This window comes from Mirounga leonina, unplaced genomic scaffold (genome assembly GCF_011800145.1).
Source record: "Mirounga leonina isolate KUSES-001 unplaced genomic scaffold, KU_Mleo_1.0 Mir_53, whole genome shotgun sequence".
NCBI lineage: Eukaryota > Metazoa > Chordata > Mammalia > Carnivora > Phocidae > Mirounga > Mirounga leonina.
This window is the reverse complement of record NW_023270807.1, coordinates 3368835-3384324: the sequence shown is the minus strand read 5'-3', so window position 1 is coordinate 3384324 and position 15490 is coordinate 3368835. Positions and strand designations below refer to the sequence as shown.

The following is a 15490-nucleotide window of genomic DNA, read 5'->3' as shown; positions in this document are numbered from 1 at the left end:
GACCGTGAAGCTAGGGGAGAAGGAACCGTCCCCTGGGTCAGTGCTGAGTTGCCCATACTACCTCTTCATCCCCCAGAGGAGCCTCTACAAAGCTGAAAGGAAGAGGAAGGAACTTACACACTGCTTCAGGAGCAAGGGCAGTGAAACGGAAACCAGCTCCTTCCAACCAGCCTTACGGGGGCCAAGCAAAGGACACAATGTTCTTTGACATAACAATACAACAACCCTTCTGAGATTTGGGGACAATTAGCTTTTCCTACTCCGTGTAGCCTGAGTCCTGGCCCTCTCAAGAATATTAAACTTGTAGAAAATACATACATACATATAGATATATAGATATGTACATCTCCTTTATTTCCATCCCTAGAGCAATCTGCTACCCCTGAAGGGAAAGGGTGAGCAGAAGGGCACGCCCAAGTGCCAAGGTTGAGTCAGAGACCCCTCCAGCTCCGGCCTAGCAGACACACATCTCTGGCTCTTCTGCCCCACCACACAGTGAGGCAGAAACCTCGGCCCCACCTTTGGGAGAAACATTTCTCTCCGGAAAATCCCCCTGCCCTCACTGGCAGGACGAGATGTTTGCAGTCATCGTCCTGCCGATGCTGTGGGAGGGCCTATAGCCCACCCTCTGGCTCTCTTCAGCACCCCTCCCAGAGCCTGGCAGTCTTACCTCTCATCCCTCTTCTCTCAGAGTCAAAGCTCACAGCCTCGCCAGGTTGGGAGAGTCCATCTGGAAGGCAAATTCACGCTCAAGGATTAATGACAATTAATACATTAACAGAAGTGGCCAAGTTGACGGAGTTTGGCAAATGCCTTTAATTATATTTTTAAACTTGTGAGGAAAACGAAAATTTGTATTTCTAGTCCACATGCTCCAATATCAAGATGTTTTAGGCTTTGGTCTGTGAATTTTAATCACGGTATTGATAAAATTCATTAAGGACTCTTCTGCTCACCTTGAGGGCTCTGAATACATGGGCCCGTGGAGAGTAGAAAGTGCTGGGTTCTGGGGTCTTTCTGGTCGTCACTGCCTTTTCCTGCTCTGTGATGTTGAGCACATGTGACCTCCTCTTTCTGTGAAGTGAGTGGGTGGGCCTTGTTGATCCCTAGGACTTGACTTCCTCTGTGGGAGGCCCTCCCCAGCGACCAGACCCCTCTGAAGGCTGTCTCTACCCCCAACCCCAGTCTCCAAATATAAGGGGCTTTCCTCAGGTCTGTCCTTTCCTCCTGTCCTTGGCCACTGTCCTAGCTGCCCTGGTGTGCTCTGGTGCCCCCACATTTCTGTCATGTGCTCCTACCTTCCTCCTGAACTCGGGGCCCAGTCCCATCTGCTTGCTGAGGGTGTTTCTCAGATGTCCTGTGGGCGACACAAACTCATCAAAACTAAGCTCTCCTTCCTCCCCTTCAAACCCACTGCTGATGCCTCCAGACATGTAGCAACCCTGTCTCCGCACTCTTGCTTTTTGACTCTGACATCTAATTAGCTGCCAAGTTCGTCATGTCCCTTCCCCGTTCAAATCCTCCAATGCTGCACTCATGCCTCGCTCTGGCTTCAGGGTCCTCTCTTAAGTCAGCCTCAGGGAGGCTCAGAGAAGTCGAGTACCATGCTTGAGGTCACACAGCCATTGAGCGACAGGGCTCTTAACCCCATCACACCTTTTTGTTTTCTCAGTGGCCACCAGGCAGATGGGGCGGTGGTTGGTCACTGGAGCGGAGCACCCGCCAGAGCTCCCTGAGCCCCGCCTTTGCCGTGTTGCTTCCTCTCTTTACAATGCCTTCTCCTCTCATCCTCACCTGCTAAAACCCTGCGCCTCTGGTCCTCTTCCTTTTCTGTACAGAATGGTTTTATAGGGTGAGCGTCCCATCTTGCCCTAAATAATGCCTTTGTAATTCAAAATATAAATTTATAAAGAGGGATTTTTAAAGCCCATTTTTTTTTTAGGCTTGAATTAATCGCTTCATTCTTCTGAAAGCTTTTGTTATTTGACCAAATGTGGCGTCTCTCCCAAACTCCTCCCCTCTGAGCCTCACACCAGCCTCATTCAGAGCTGTCTGCCATGTGTCTCATGAATCCGGTTGTGAGCAGCCCGTGGGCCGCATCCTGTGGGCCAGAGGTGTGTATCTCTGCACCCCAACATGTAATTCAAGAATTATCAGCACACTGGAGGTACTGTGTCAATGTTATATTAAATTAAGCACTTTTACACTCTAGTGACTTAAGTAAGAATTTTGAAGGCCCTGTGGAGGAGGCGATCAGGAGACCCCTGTCCTCCAGTCACACTACTGTGACACTTAACTCCCAGCCAAGCTCAGGAGCCAGGCAGGAGCAGAGATAGGACAGGGGACGGGATGGGGAGAAACTGTCCCAGGCCCAGCAACGGAGCAGTTTGTCCCTGGGGACTCTCCCTCTGCTCTTCAAGATGTCCCTTTCCAGAAACGCTGAAGCCATAGCCTGTGAGAGAGGGGGGCTGGTATAGAAAAGGCCAGCACAGCCTTGAGATGCTGTGGAGCCCACAGGAAACTCTTAGCTATATCCCTGTCCCAGGATCCTGCCACCATTACTTGGCTGGCTGTCCTTGGACAAGTCTTTAAGATTTTATTTATTTATTTGAGAGGGAGAGACTGAGAGAGAGAGCACATGAGAGGGGGGAGGGTCGGGAGGGTCAGAGGGAGAAGCAGACTCCCTGCCGAGCAGGGAGCCCGATGCGGGACTCGATCCAGGGACTCCAGGATCATGACCTGAGCTGAAGGCAGTCGCTTAACCAACTGAGCCACCCAGGCGCCCCTGGACAAGTCTTTTTTAATCTTGCTGGTCTGTTTGGTCATCTGCAAAATGAAGACCAGGTAGGCGCTAGGATCCCTTCCAGCTCTAAAAGGAGCTAGGCCCAAGTTAGGCCTGTGTGTCCCAGCTATCTATAGAATGGGGACGGCAACAATGACAGAGGAGACATAAGCATCCTCTAGTCTCAGATTTGGCAAGCTTGATAAACAAGTGCCAGAGACATGGGGTTACTTCTCCTGCCGCATGAGGAACAGATGCTCCCAAAGGAAAAGGGCCACCGGAAGGCTGAGCCATGGGCAGATAGGCTGGACCTTCTACAGAATCGAGAGGCTGGTGCTGTTTGGGAGGGAAACAATGTCGGAGCCCATCCTCACACCCAACCCAGGGGTCCAAGAGACAGACAGAGCCCTTTCCAGCTGGGAGCCTGCAACAGCTAGACAACCCATTCTTTTTTTTTTTTTTTTTTAAAGATTTTATTTATTTGAGAGAGAATGAGAGACAGAGAGCACGAGAGGGAAGAGGGTCAGAGGGAGAAGCAGACCCCCCAGCTGAGCAGGGAGCCCGATGCGGGATTCGATCCTAGGACTCCAGGATCATGACCTGAGCCGAAGGCAGTTGCTTAATCAACTGAGCCACCCAGGCACCCTAGACAACCCATTCTTAATGGCTCCTGCTTTTTGAGGAGGGGGTGGGCTATAGGAATTAGGAAGAGAGAGATGGGCCCCCACTGATGACAACAAATAGCACAGCAATTGCTGCCCATTAGAACATTTATTTCTCAGAGAGAAAATAAGTTTCAGACAGTCATGTTATAGTAGGTAAAATTAACTTTTGTATTCTTTACAAGCATAGATTTTTCTCTGTTTATTACCTCTCTTATACCATCTGTTATAAACAATTCTAGAAAGCAAATAAAATCACTTTCTACAATAAATAGAGCATCGTGTGCTTCACAGCAGACGCGACTGAGACACATAGGCCCCATGCCACAGTAGGATCTGAGCCGCTTCCTGTTCTAAAAGAGCAGTTTTAAAAATGAGACTCAGAGAGAGACTGAAAGAGTCAAGGAGACTGGAAAAAAAAGAGACTAAGAGAAGGTGTTGGGGGGAAAAAAGAGATAGACACAGAGAGAGAAAGAGAGAGAAAGCCCCGAGATCTTACAACACAGGTTGAGACAAAGGTCACAGAGTCCACAGCTGACCGACTACCTGGGGAGAGGGGGACGCATTGGCTCCTTTAAATAAACCACACTGTGCATTTAAAATACTCAGCCACACAACGGAGGACTCAAGTAATGGAAACTATAGGCCTGAATAATTTAGAACAGTATTTTACAATTATATACACCATGTCCTTCCCTAGCCATATGCTGTACTGTATTTTTATTATTGTACAAAATCCAAAACCCCATCCTTTATGTTATAGAGAGTTTCGTTGGTTCCCTTTTAAACTCTGGCTCGTATCCCAAATGTATAAGAAGTTGTGGTGGTTGGTTGGTTGTATTTTTAAAAAGTCGAGTGTGTAAAAATGGCAGTGATCTCCCCAGTGACTTTGTTTTGTCCAAAACTCCCCTATGAAAAATTTAAAACAATTAAAAAGAATGTCAGGTTAAAAATCAACATGGCGATCAGTGGCCTGCGACCTGGCCCTGCGACTTTGGTGCTTAAGAGGTGAAAAGAATCATCCAGAGAACAGACATTGAAGCCTCTGAAAGTTGTGTTGGTCAGTCAGCATTCCCCGTTCACAGTTTTTTTTTTTCCTTCCATTTTTGAGAAGGTGAAGGTGGGGAAGGGGGTTGAAAGGAGGAGAGGGAAGGGGACAGAGGGTGTGAAACAAAAGCGTGCTGTCCCCTGGAGTTTGGGAGCGGGAGCAGCAGAGGCTGGGCAGGGCAGAGCACAGGCAGGAGCAGCTGGACTGCGGGCACCACCATCCGTAGCAGCGAAGAGTGAGGCCCACAAAGATAGGAGGGGTGAGCAGCAGACCCAGCTGAAGAGCATGGCTGCACCCCATATCCCTCGACATCCAAGCGGACGGATGGACACTCGCCCAACCAGCCTGGTCTGACACGAGCCCGCCAAGCCTCAGCCCGCCACTTGGCACACAGGGAGAGAGCCAGAGGGGCCCTGCCTCCATTCAAGGGGCAAGCTTTCACAGCCTGCCCTTAGCTGTGTGTCTGCAGCAAATCTGGGGTGGGGGGAGATGTGCTGGTGGAGGGGTCACCCGAATGGTAGGCTGTCCTCTGTCCTGGGCCCTGAGGAGTCAGGCGGAGGCACCCACCTAGCATAGCAGCTGGCCTCAAACGGAATGAGACATAAAAAGAAAAAAAGACCAGTTTGGTGATGGTTTCTGTCCATTTGGCACAAAAGGAAAGGAAAGGAAAGGAAAGGAACGTGGGAAAAAGAAAAGACGGCACTGGTGCAGAAGATGGGACAGGGAAGAGATATGAGAATGGGTGATGGAGGGGAGAGAGGGTGAGTTCCGTGAGCTTCCCCACGGGACCCTCGTGTATCCACAGCACCTCTGGGGTCAATGTCAGAGCCTCGCTTGCCCTGAGGTGTAGTTAGCTGGGAGTGGGGAGGAGGGGGCCAGGCACACCTTTGAGAAAGAGCCTAGGACCTCTTGCCTTCTGGGCTCAGGTCCATCTTCTTGGCCGGGCCTAAGCCTCACAGCTATTTCTACTTGTAACTGGTTCTTCAGTGGACTAGCCCCCGAGCGAGCTCAGGTGGGAGTTTTTGGCACACAGCAGGCCTACCAGGGGAACCACACAGTTGGTCAAAAACTGGGGCCTTGCCCGTGGGGAGGACACAGCCCAGTCCCTGGCCTGCCATGGAAGGGGGAAGCTGCCGGCCATACGACTGGCTGGGGCAGGAAGAGGCCTCTGTGCCTCATGGGACAGAGGCAGGGCAGGCGGACGCAGGCCGGGCCCTGCCCTTACAGGTAGCTGGAGGTGACGAAGGAGTGGGGCCCCCGGACCCGGCTCAAGTGGATCATTGCGCGGTCATAAGCCACCTGCACCGACTTTCGGATGCTGGTCTTGCGGCCTTCCAGCATCTTGAGCTTGTCTACGGTGTCTTCCACACCCAGGGGCAGCACTTTGTCCCTTGGAAGCCACTGCCTAAAATACAAGCACAATAAGAGGCCTGGGCTGTGGTGGGTCGCATGAGGGGGCTCCTCTGGGCCCATTTGCCAGGACAAGCAAAGCCAGGGGAGGGGATACAGCAGGAGGAGACAGACTGGGACACCCCAGGCAGGAGGCCCCAAGGGACCTGTTTTGTAGCCATGCCCTTCCCTGAGCCCCACAGCACTCACTCTGCTTAGAGGGCCGTCAGGACCTGGGAGCCAAGAGAGGCCCATGTTAGCATTAGCCCTCACCCTGCCTTGGGGCATCAGGAAGCTATGGCTAGGAACTGGGGCTGATACCAGGAATCAATGATTCCTTGGTGGTGCCCACACCTGGTGTGTGTTTTATTTTTTAAATCCCCAGGTGAATCTAACATACGGCTAAAAGCTAGCCTTTGGAGCCAGATCTTGGTTTGTATCCCAGTTCTGGCTATGGGGTCTTGGCTTTCCGAGCCTCAGCTTCCTCAGCTGCAAAATGGAGTGGAGGGGATTGGTGAAGATTTAATGAGGATTAAATGAGATTATGTATGTAAATCAATTTGCATAAGGGCACGGAGTAGACAATAAATGGTAGCTATTATTATTTGGACTAGTTAGCCCTACCTCCTCATTCTACAGAAGCAGAGGTGAAAGAAGTCTCCTGCTGCGAAGAGAAACTTTGAAGGGCAAGTAAGCCCTTTGCCATGGACCCCGCACTGCCCAGAACCACCCCACCTCCACATCCCCCCACCTGAGGACTAAGATACACATGCCCACAGCCACAGGGAGGCTCTCAGCTGAGTCCTCTCCAGGAATCACCTTCCACCAAGGGAGCTACCTGGCCCAAGGTGACACCCCCACCCCCACCCGGGGGCAGCCAGCATTCAATGACTAGTTAACACGAGGGTACAGAGGCACAGACCCAATTCCTGACATCACTAACAAGCCCCCCAGCTCCAGAGCTCCCCTGAGGATTAGCAGAGGCCTCTGTAGCAAGTGTGACGCGTTCAACAGGTCCCTCCGCCCAGCCCTGCATCGCTCAGCAAGCCTCCTGATAGAAATCTCCATCTTGGTGTTTTCCAGGGAATCCGATCTGAGACACTTCTCAGTTACTATTAAAGTGTCAGGGGCAGGCCAGCTGCTGGTAATGCCTCACCTTACCTGGGTGAAGTCAGGGTCACGGAGTCCACAGCCCCTCTGTGGACCTCCCCAGCATGGCAGTGTGTGCACAGCCTCCCAGTCAGGCCCCTCAGCCCACACCCTGATGCAATCTCCTGGCGGTAGCACCCACTCACCAGGTGCGCTTGTTGTCAAAGAAGAGGACAAGGAAGAGCTTCTCTCCAGCCTCGGCCTGTTTCTGCTCTCCCAGCTTCAGCACATCCAGCGGGGGGACAGGGATGGGGACACCATTGTGCAGGAGGCCCTCCCGGGGCATCTTGGGATCGATGATCTGGAGGCAGGAAAGGAGACGGCACTTAGCTGCGGGTGGAGGGGGTGAGCAGAGCATACTGCGCCAGGACTCCCTGCTGAACTGCCCCCCACCAACCTATGCAGGGCCTTAGCCAGGCCCACAACCAAGTGATGAAGGGGGCTGACCTCTTCTGTGACCCCCCGAGGACCCCAAAATGGAAGTCTTGGCTCTCCTTTCCCAGTTCATTGGCCTAATCCTCCAGCCCTGCCCAATCAATTCTTCCGATGAGGGAGCTTGCTCCACGAACCTTTGGGGCCCAGAGCTGAAACAGAAGCAATGTGAATCCAGTATGGGGGGGGTCAGAATTGAGGGGGTATCTGTGATGTCCAGGCCAGATTGGCAAATTCCTTCTTCTCAACGTCTCATAGAGGAAGGGAGTGGAGGCCATTTTTTCCCCTTGTCAATTTCCCTTTAAAACCTCTGCAATTCACTTCAAAGGCTCTGGGGCCTTCCTAGACACCATGGCTATGAAGGAGGTTCTGTATCAGCAGCAGGGCCCATCTCTTTGGTTCTACCTACCACAGCCCCTGGTTACACACTACTTTCCTGTCTGACTGTAATCTTCCTGCTGTGTGGACTAGGTATATTTGTGGACACCTCCATGTAAGATCAGAAAGAAGCTGTAAGACTGAACTCGGAGGGTTGCTGGAGAGGGGAGAATGATATGGCTGGAAAGAAGGGCCACTGGAAGAATTAATGCTCGAGGCTGCAAGCTCTACAGGGCAGGGGCTCAGCAAAATGCCCGGTGGCATTGACAACCGTGATCTCTAGCTCTAGGAAGCACTGACAAAGTGACCAAAGCTCCTAGTTATTCACACATCGCCATCTCATTTCATCTCCTTGCTGATGCCGAGAGGTCTGCTACAGCTATCAGCTGACAGAGGAAAGCACCAAGCACAGGAGGACATGGCTGGCTGTGGCCATGGCGGCTTGAGCCTCTGCTGCCTGCTGCCCTCCATAGCCCCCGTTTCCAAAGTAGTGGGGTGATCATCTCTGTGTGCTAAGGCCAGAGGGGCTTGGAAATGTACTGAGGAAGCAGCTTTCTCCAGAGATGAACAATCTTAGTTTCTATACCCTGTCCCAGGGGGCCTGTTCTCATAATAAACTGCTCTGGCTGTTTACCTTTGGGTATCTGCCAGCTTCCCTACTTCCCTCTCGAGATAAGCAGCTGAAAGCAGGTGTTCTGGTTCAGCGTTTGCTCTAAGGAAGAACCACCCCTACCCTGACCCCAGCTGTGTAATTTGGTCAAAACTCTTATCTCCCAGCCTGTCTGTCCCCGCTGGGACTGAAGCTAACTAAGGGTCCTAATAAGAACCACCACACAAGCCCTCCTGAGCTTCCTCAGTTGAACAAGACAGCAGGGGCTACTCTTGATTAAGCCATGCTGGTTCCTGCCTTAGAACGGGGGGCAGATGGTGAAAAATGTCTCCCCCCGCCACCCCCCAGCAGAAGCAAGGTGGGTAAGTTGCCCCTTGAGGAGAGCTCTCCTCCCTTTTTAAAGAAGATACAGGCAAATATGTCTCAAAATAACAAACGATGGACCATTCGCTCAAATGTTATGCAGATGTAAAACAACATGGCTTGTGATACACTTTAACACATTATCTAATAAATGTGTATATACACTATTACAGCTGTACCACATAAACAAAGACAAGAAATGATGCAAATGCTTACAGCTGACATGCTAGAATGGTGGGGTTCCTGCTGTTTTTCTCTATTTTTCCAAAACCTCTATAACACAGATACATTATTTTATAGGTAAAAAAAATTTTTTTTAAAGAGCCAAAAAAAAATTTAAAAACTGTATATTCATTATGGACACAATTACATATTTAAGTACGCATAGGAGAACAACTGGGAGAGCATAAACCAAAATAAAAACACAGGCTGTGTTCAGGTGGTGGGTTTTCTCAGGTGGTGGCTGAATTTATTTAATCATGAAAGAAAATGTATGACTAAGAAGATAATTAAAAAGGGGAAAAGAAGACTAGTTTTAGACTTTTGTTGTTTTTATTTTTGCACTGAGACTTAAAGAAACAGTATCAAACCTGTACAGCTTTAAGCACTTCCTCGACAACTATGTTGGGGGTCTCAGTGACAACAGGGCACAGAGCTGTGTGAAGGCAGATCCCAGGCCCAAACTCCTCAGCAGCTGGATCACAGTGTGCACCCCCCCAGCTGCCACTGCTAAATGGGAAGTGAGGTAGGCAAAAGGCATTCCAATGTGGCCCCAGCAAGTCGTACGACTTCTTAGAGCTGTAGCTTCCTCCAGTCCAAAAGGGTCAGAGTTCCTGCCCTCTTGACCTTAAGATGCTGCTATTAGGCCTGAAAGAGCTGCGAGAAGTCCAGAACTCTTGTAACACATGCAAGCAGTTGGCAGAGTAGTTCACAACCTGACTACAGATCATCTGGGAAGCTTTAAAAAATATTTATAGCTAGGGGCACCTGGTGGCTCAGTTGGTTAAGCATCTGACTCTTGATTTCAGCTCAGGACATGATCTTGGGGTCTTGAGATCGAGCCCCGTGTCAGGCTCCACTCTGAGTGTGGAGCCTGCCTAAGACTCTCCTCTCCCTCTCTGTCTGCCCCAACCCCTCTCGTGCTTGCTCACTCTCTAATAAAATAAAATTAAGTTAAATTTAAATTAAAAAAAATATTCATTGCTTAGCCTGGCCTTATTCTCACTGGGTTGCTCTGAGATGGGGACTCAGTATCTGTATTGTTTAAAAAATTCCCCCATGATTCTGGCATGCCCCAAAGGTTTAGAATCACTATCTTCCAGCGCCAGATAGACATTACCTTCCCAATACAGAGAGAGTTCTAAGAAATAACAAAGTGGTAAAAATGGAATTTTTAGCTATTGCTACTATGGAAAAAATGAGAAATTTTAGCTACTACCAGTGGGAGAAGACACTAGAAATAACTTTCTAAAGGGCAGCTTGGCAATTTGTATCAGAATTTTGCAGACCTTGCCCCAAGAAGGCACCCCTAAGAATTCACTGTACAGAAATAATCATGATTGCACAGAGTAAAACTATGTTTACTGCCAGTTATTTATCATAGTGAAAAACCCAAAACAATCTAAATGTGGTTAAATAAGGTGCATGCATACAACTGAGGATAATGTAGTCATTAAAGGGATGTTGATAAAGAATGTTTAATGGCACAAGACATGCGTGTTCATGGTACACTGTTAAGTGAAAGGGAGGTTAAACAGAGTATGGTCTCATATTTATGCATTTAAAAAAAAAAAAGAGCTGAGTGGATATACACCAAGAGGTAATCTCTGAATAGATGAGACTATGGGTGATTTTGAACTTAGTGGCTCGGAACACAGCCTTTGACAACACACACGTCGAGCTTTGGGTTCAAATTCCAACCCTACCATTTAATAGCTACATGACCACAGGCAACAGATAGATCTCAATTTTCTTCCCCACAAAATGAGAAAAACCATATCTTCCTCAGTATTTCAAGAATTTAGCATGACAAAAGTTTAATAAATTCTCTACGACAAGCATATATTACTTTTATGCATAAGCAAATAAATGCTATTAAATCCTTACGAGCCCTAGTCTCTATCTTCACACTTTTACCCTATTTTGAGTGCGCCAAGCTGGGGACCTTGATGGTTTGACCCACCCAGGCTGGGGTAAAACCTCCCTCTCTTCTGCAGCTAAAGGTACCCCTGACTCCCACCATACTCTGCTGGCTTGATCCAATCAGATAAGCCCCCAAGGCAAGACAGGGGCCAGAACAGCCCAGGGGAGGGAGGAGGGTGGTGTCTGGGGCAGACTCACCAAGGCAGGGTAGGAGGGATAGCCTCGGCACTTGGCCCACACCAGCTCCAGGGGCTCCAGGTCTCCGCGGTCTTCAAAGGGCATCAGGAGGCTTCTGCCTGGGGGTGGGGGAGGGGAGGAGACAGCACCCAAAGGGGACTTGGAATGGCGCCCAGGAGGCCTGCCTGTGGCCTCCATTTCACTGGGGCAACCCAGGAATGAGTCAGTCACATCCCCTCCACCCTTCCTCTTCCCTGCCCTTTCCTTAATTCTTAGACTAGACCAGGGGTCGGCAAACTTGTTCTGTAAAGGGCCAAACAGTAAATATTTTAGGTTTTGTAGTCCACATGGTCTTTGTCGCAACTACTCAACTTTATTGTTGCAGCATGAAAACAGCCATAGATACTCTGCAAAGGAATGAGTATGGCTGTGTCCCCATAAAATCTTATTTTTAGACACTGAAATTTGAATTTCATGTAATTTTCATGTGTTACAAAATATCATTCTTCTTCTGATTTTCTTTTCAATCATTTAAAAATGTAAAAACCATTCTTAGCCTGTAGGCCCTACAAAAAACAGGTACTATGTTAGTTTGCTGACCTCTGGACTAGAACCCTAGGATGGTATTCCTTGGAAAAATACGACTGCTTCATCACCATGACCCTAGGAAGAGAAATAACAACCCAGCTTGACAAAACCACAAACTGCTCTCTGGGCCTCCCTGTGTGGTGGGCCTCATGATAGAGGCTTCATGGAAAAAGATGCCTGGGACAGACATCCCAGTAAAACCACTTGCTAAGTGAGTTCTTTTCTGACAGGGCCACGCCTGGCCATCGAGGTCACCTGGATACACAGCACTCAGCAGAGCCAAGCAGGTCTGCAGGTCCTTCATGGGCATGCTTTTCTCAGAAACTTATACTGCATGTCCCGCCTGGGGCAGGCACCACATCTCTCCAGCTTACTCTGTTCTGCACCCGATGCACTAGCACACATGGATGGACTTCACAAACACTCCTGAACAGAAAGAGGAACCTCCCTTCCCCTCCCCACGGCTATAAACTGAGAACTCAAGGTGACAAAGCTCAACCAAGGAAAAAACCAAACCCTGAAAAGTGGAAATTATGTTCCTAAGGAACTATTACCACCCTCATTTATAATTTTAAAAAAATGTACTACTAATAATGAGGTATTGTTTCTTTTTTAAAGATTTTATTTATTTATTTGGGGGGGTAGGGAAAGAGAGCACATGAGCAGGGGGGTGGGGTGTGCAGAGAGAAAGGGAGAAGCACACTCCCCGCTGAGCAAGGAGCTGGACACAGGGCTCGATCCCAGAACCCCAGGATCATAACCTGGGCCAAAGGCAACCGCTTAACCGACTGAACCACTCAGGCACCCCGAGGTATTGTTTTTTTTGCATTTGGTCAGTAGCAATAACAACAAAAAGATAAAATCCAATACTAAAGAGGAAGGCTGTGGGGAAATTGGTGCAATTACACACTGTTGAAGAAACTGCAGACCAGTCTAATCCTTAAGAATATAATTTGGTGGGGGGCATGTGCATGGCTCAGTCGGTTAAGCATCTGACTCTTGATTTCTGCTCTGGTCATGATCTCAGGGTCCAGAGACTGGGCCCCGAGCCAGGCTCCCTGCTGAGCAGGGAGCCTGCTTGAGATTCTCTCCCTCCCCCTCTGCCCCTCCCCGTGCTTGCACGTACACTCTCTCTCCCTCTCTCTAAAAATAAATAAATCTTAAAAAAAATATATAATTTGGCGGTATGTCTCAAGAGCCATTAAAAAAAAATGTATGAATCATCTGCTTCAGTACATTCCTTCCATGGGAATTTATTCAAAGAAAAATAACTTTAAAAACGAATAAAAGGATTTTGAACAAAAAATACACATTTACTACATTATATATAACGTTAAAAGTTGGAAATAACCAACTGTCTAACAATAAAAGAGTTAAGTAAATTATAATGCACTGATTGGAAGATATATTGTTCCAATCATATGAGATAAATAAAGATTGTGTCAACATGAAAAAAGTGTGAGAGAATGTTGAAAAATGCAGAGAATGCAATGTTCTGGATTAACATTTTGTTAAAAATGTGCCTGAAATAAACAGAAGGCCACATAGAGAAATGAAGACAACTGTGTTAAGGTGATGATGGGACAGGAGAGGGTCGAAATTTTTAAATTTCCTTTGGCATCATTTTATAAGTATGTGCTTTTAAAAATAAGAATAAAATGTCACTACCAGAATCACAATGAATGTGCCAATCCACTGCCAGTTTTGCGCTAGATGCTGTTTCAATTCACCTAGATATGAGCCCTGCTTTCTGGGCGCTGACAGTCAGACAACAGTGAAACACACAGGCATGCATTCCTCAACACACATATGAGAAAGAAAACTGATGCTAAAGGAAAGCAAAGCACTTGGGAAGAGGAAAGAAGAGAAGCCCTGACGCCTGTGTGTTATACGGAAGCTTCACAGACAGGGAAGCCAGAGCACCCCCCACCCCCCACGGGAGGGCTGCAGAGAGCTGCACTCGGAGAAGAGCCCGCCCTGTCCCCAACTCCACCTGAGCACCAACCAGCCCTCTCCTTTGGCTCTGCCTTGTCTGTTCTTGAATCCCTTGGTCCATGTACTTCACTGTTTGGACCAGCCGGAGTAGAATGTCTCATGAGGACAGCGCTGAAAGCCCTGGATCCCACGAAATCCCAGGGCAATGTGTGATATTCAGCAATCCAGGCTATCACTGATCACTCCAGTGAGGGCAGACTGGCAATGTCTCCGGAAGCTACAAATACACACTTCTCTCAAGTACAGCAACTCCACTTCTCTATGCAAGTGTGTGCTCGCCAGCGATACAAAATGATCTATGTACAAGGTTGCTCATTGCAACACTGATTATAACAAAGAAGTGAAAACAACCTAAATGTCCATCTGTGGAGGGCTGGCACTCCTAGATAATGGGACATCAGGCAGCCAATAAAAAGCACAGAAGGATCTCCAAGATACATCATTAATTGAAAAAAGGCAGGGTTTAGAGGAACATGTGTATATTAGCTTCTCTACTCACTCTCTTAAACATACACACAAGTTTTGGCTTATATATGTATAAACTTCATCTAGAGACACAAAAGAAACTGCTAGCAGTGGTTCTAAGGAGGGGACTCCTGGCTTTTCATTATGCACCCTTTTGTATCTTTTTGATTTTTGTTATCATAGGCATATATTACTATTCAAATTTAAGATGAACTTAAAAAAAAAAAGAGTATGAATGACCTGGGAGGGGGTGCCATCTGCATGTCCAGTGCCCGAGAGTTTGGAGGAGCCATGGGTCTGGCTGCAGCTCACAGAACTGGTTCTTTGGGAGGCCTGGGCCCCCCAGATCCACCATACACCACTCCTCACCTGAGCTGCTGTAGTCAGAATCTCCATTTACACCTTCCAGGAAGGGGACGCGAGATAGGGCTGGCTTCCCACGGCTGCGTTTGGGGGGCGTCAGACCACTGCATATAGAGCAAGAAGGCAGAGGGGGGGAAATGAGCAATTTCAATGACTAACACACCCACTGCTGCTCTCCTATCTCTGAGAGGAGCGGAGCTACAAAAATCCTTCAACAAGAATGGTTTCTCACCTTCCCCTAACAACTTGCACTAACCCATGATACGCTTCTGACCACAAAGTTCCCATGAGGCTCTGAGGGACCACTTCATCCACGTGGAAGGACTCTGGAAAGAGATGCCTGCTTCCCTGCCCAGGGACTTTTGGCCTTCATCCAGAGGAAAGGTCACTCCAGGCACTTGTCAATCCTTCCAGGGTCTAAGCAGCCTATTCACGAGGAGGGCCAGTCTCACATCTGTCCAGAATTCTTTTACTCTGTGGTTCACGCTGCTTCTTTAGAAACCAATTTATTTTTGAGGTACAAAAATGTGTCTCTTTCCCAAATTTTCTATAAAGGACATGTCTTACTTCCTTAATTAGAAAAGACATTTTTTAATTGAAAAAAAAATCTACTTCTCACTTCCACTTTGTGTGCGAAGTTTTTCTTAGACAGAGATGGATTTTTTTTTTAAACAAACAAGCAGACCTTTTTTTTCCATATGGTTACTGCAGAGACGTAAAAAAAAAAATACATATATATGTATTAAGACAAAAACTAGAAGGTAATAAAGCAAAAATGAGAATGATAATACCAGAGTAATGGTATAACTGGAACCCACCCAAGCATCTGTATTTTCAAACAGTTCTCAATGCAATTCTAACGTACGACCATAGTTGCGAGCCTCTGGGCAAGAATGATGTGGCTAGGGCTTGTTCCCAGCCAAACTTTGAAAAATATCACTCCTATG

General features: G+C 48.1%; 1 protein-coding gene across 5 annotated transcripts in view; it reads right to left on the bottom strand.

Annotated features, from left to right (window-relative positions):
- Positions 1-674: 674 nt before the first annotated feature.
- The window catches only part of BRPF3 (bromodomain and PHD finger containing 3), a 37460-nt gene continuing 22644 nt past the window's right edge, over positions 675-15490 (bottom strand). For 4 of the 5 annotated variants that reach the window (XM_034991815.1, XM_034991816.1, XM_034991818.1 and 1 more), the window contains 4 exons: positions 14550-14647; positions 11154-11251; positions 7177-7331; positions 3534-5897 (listed from right to left, as the gene is read on the bottom strand). In XM_034991815.1, coding sequence (XP_034847706.1) covers positions 5714-5897; positions 7177-7331; positions 11154-11251; positions 14550-14647 — 535 coding nt within the window. In that variant the 3' untranslated portion in view covers positions 3534-5713. Of the gene's footprint in view, positions 731-3533; positions 5898-7176; positions 7332-11153; positions 11252-14549; positions 14648-15490 lie in introns of those variants that run through there. The other variant, XM_034991817.1, reaches the window with a different exon arrangement.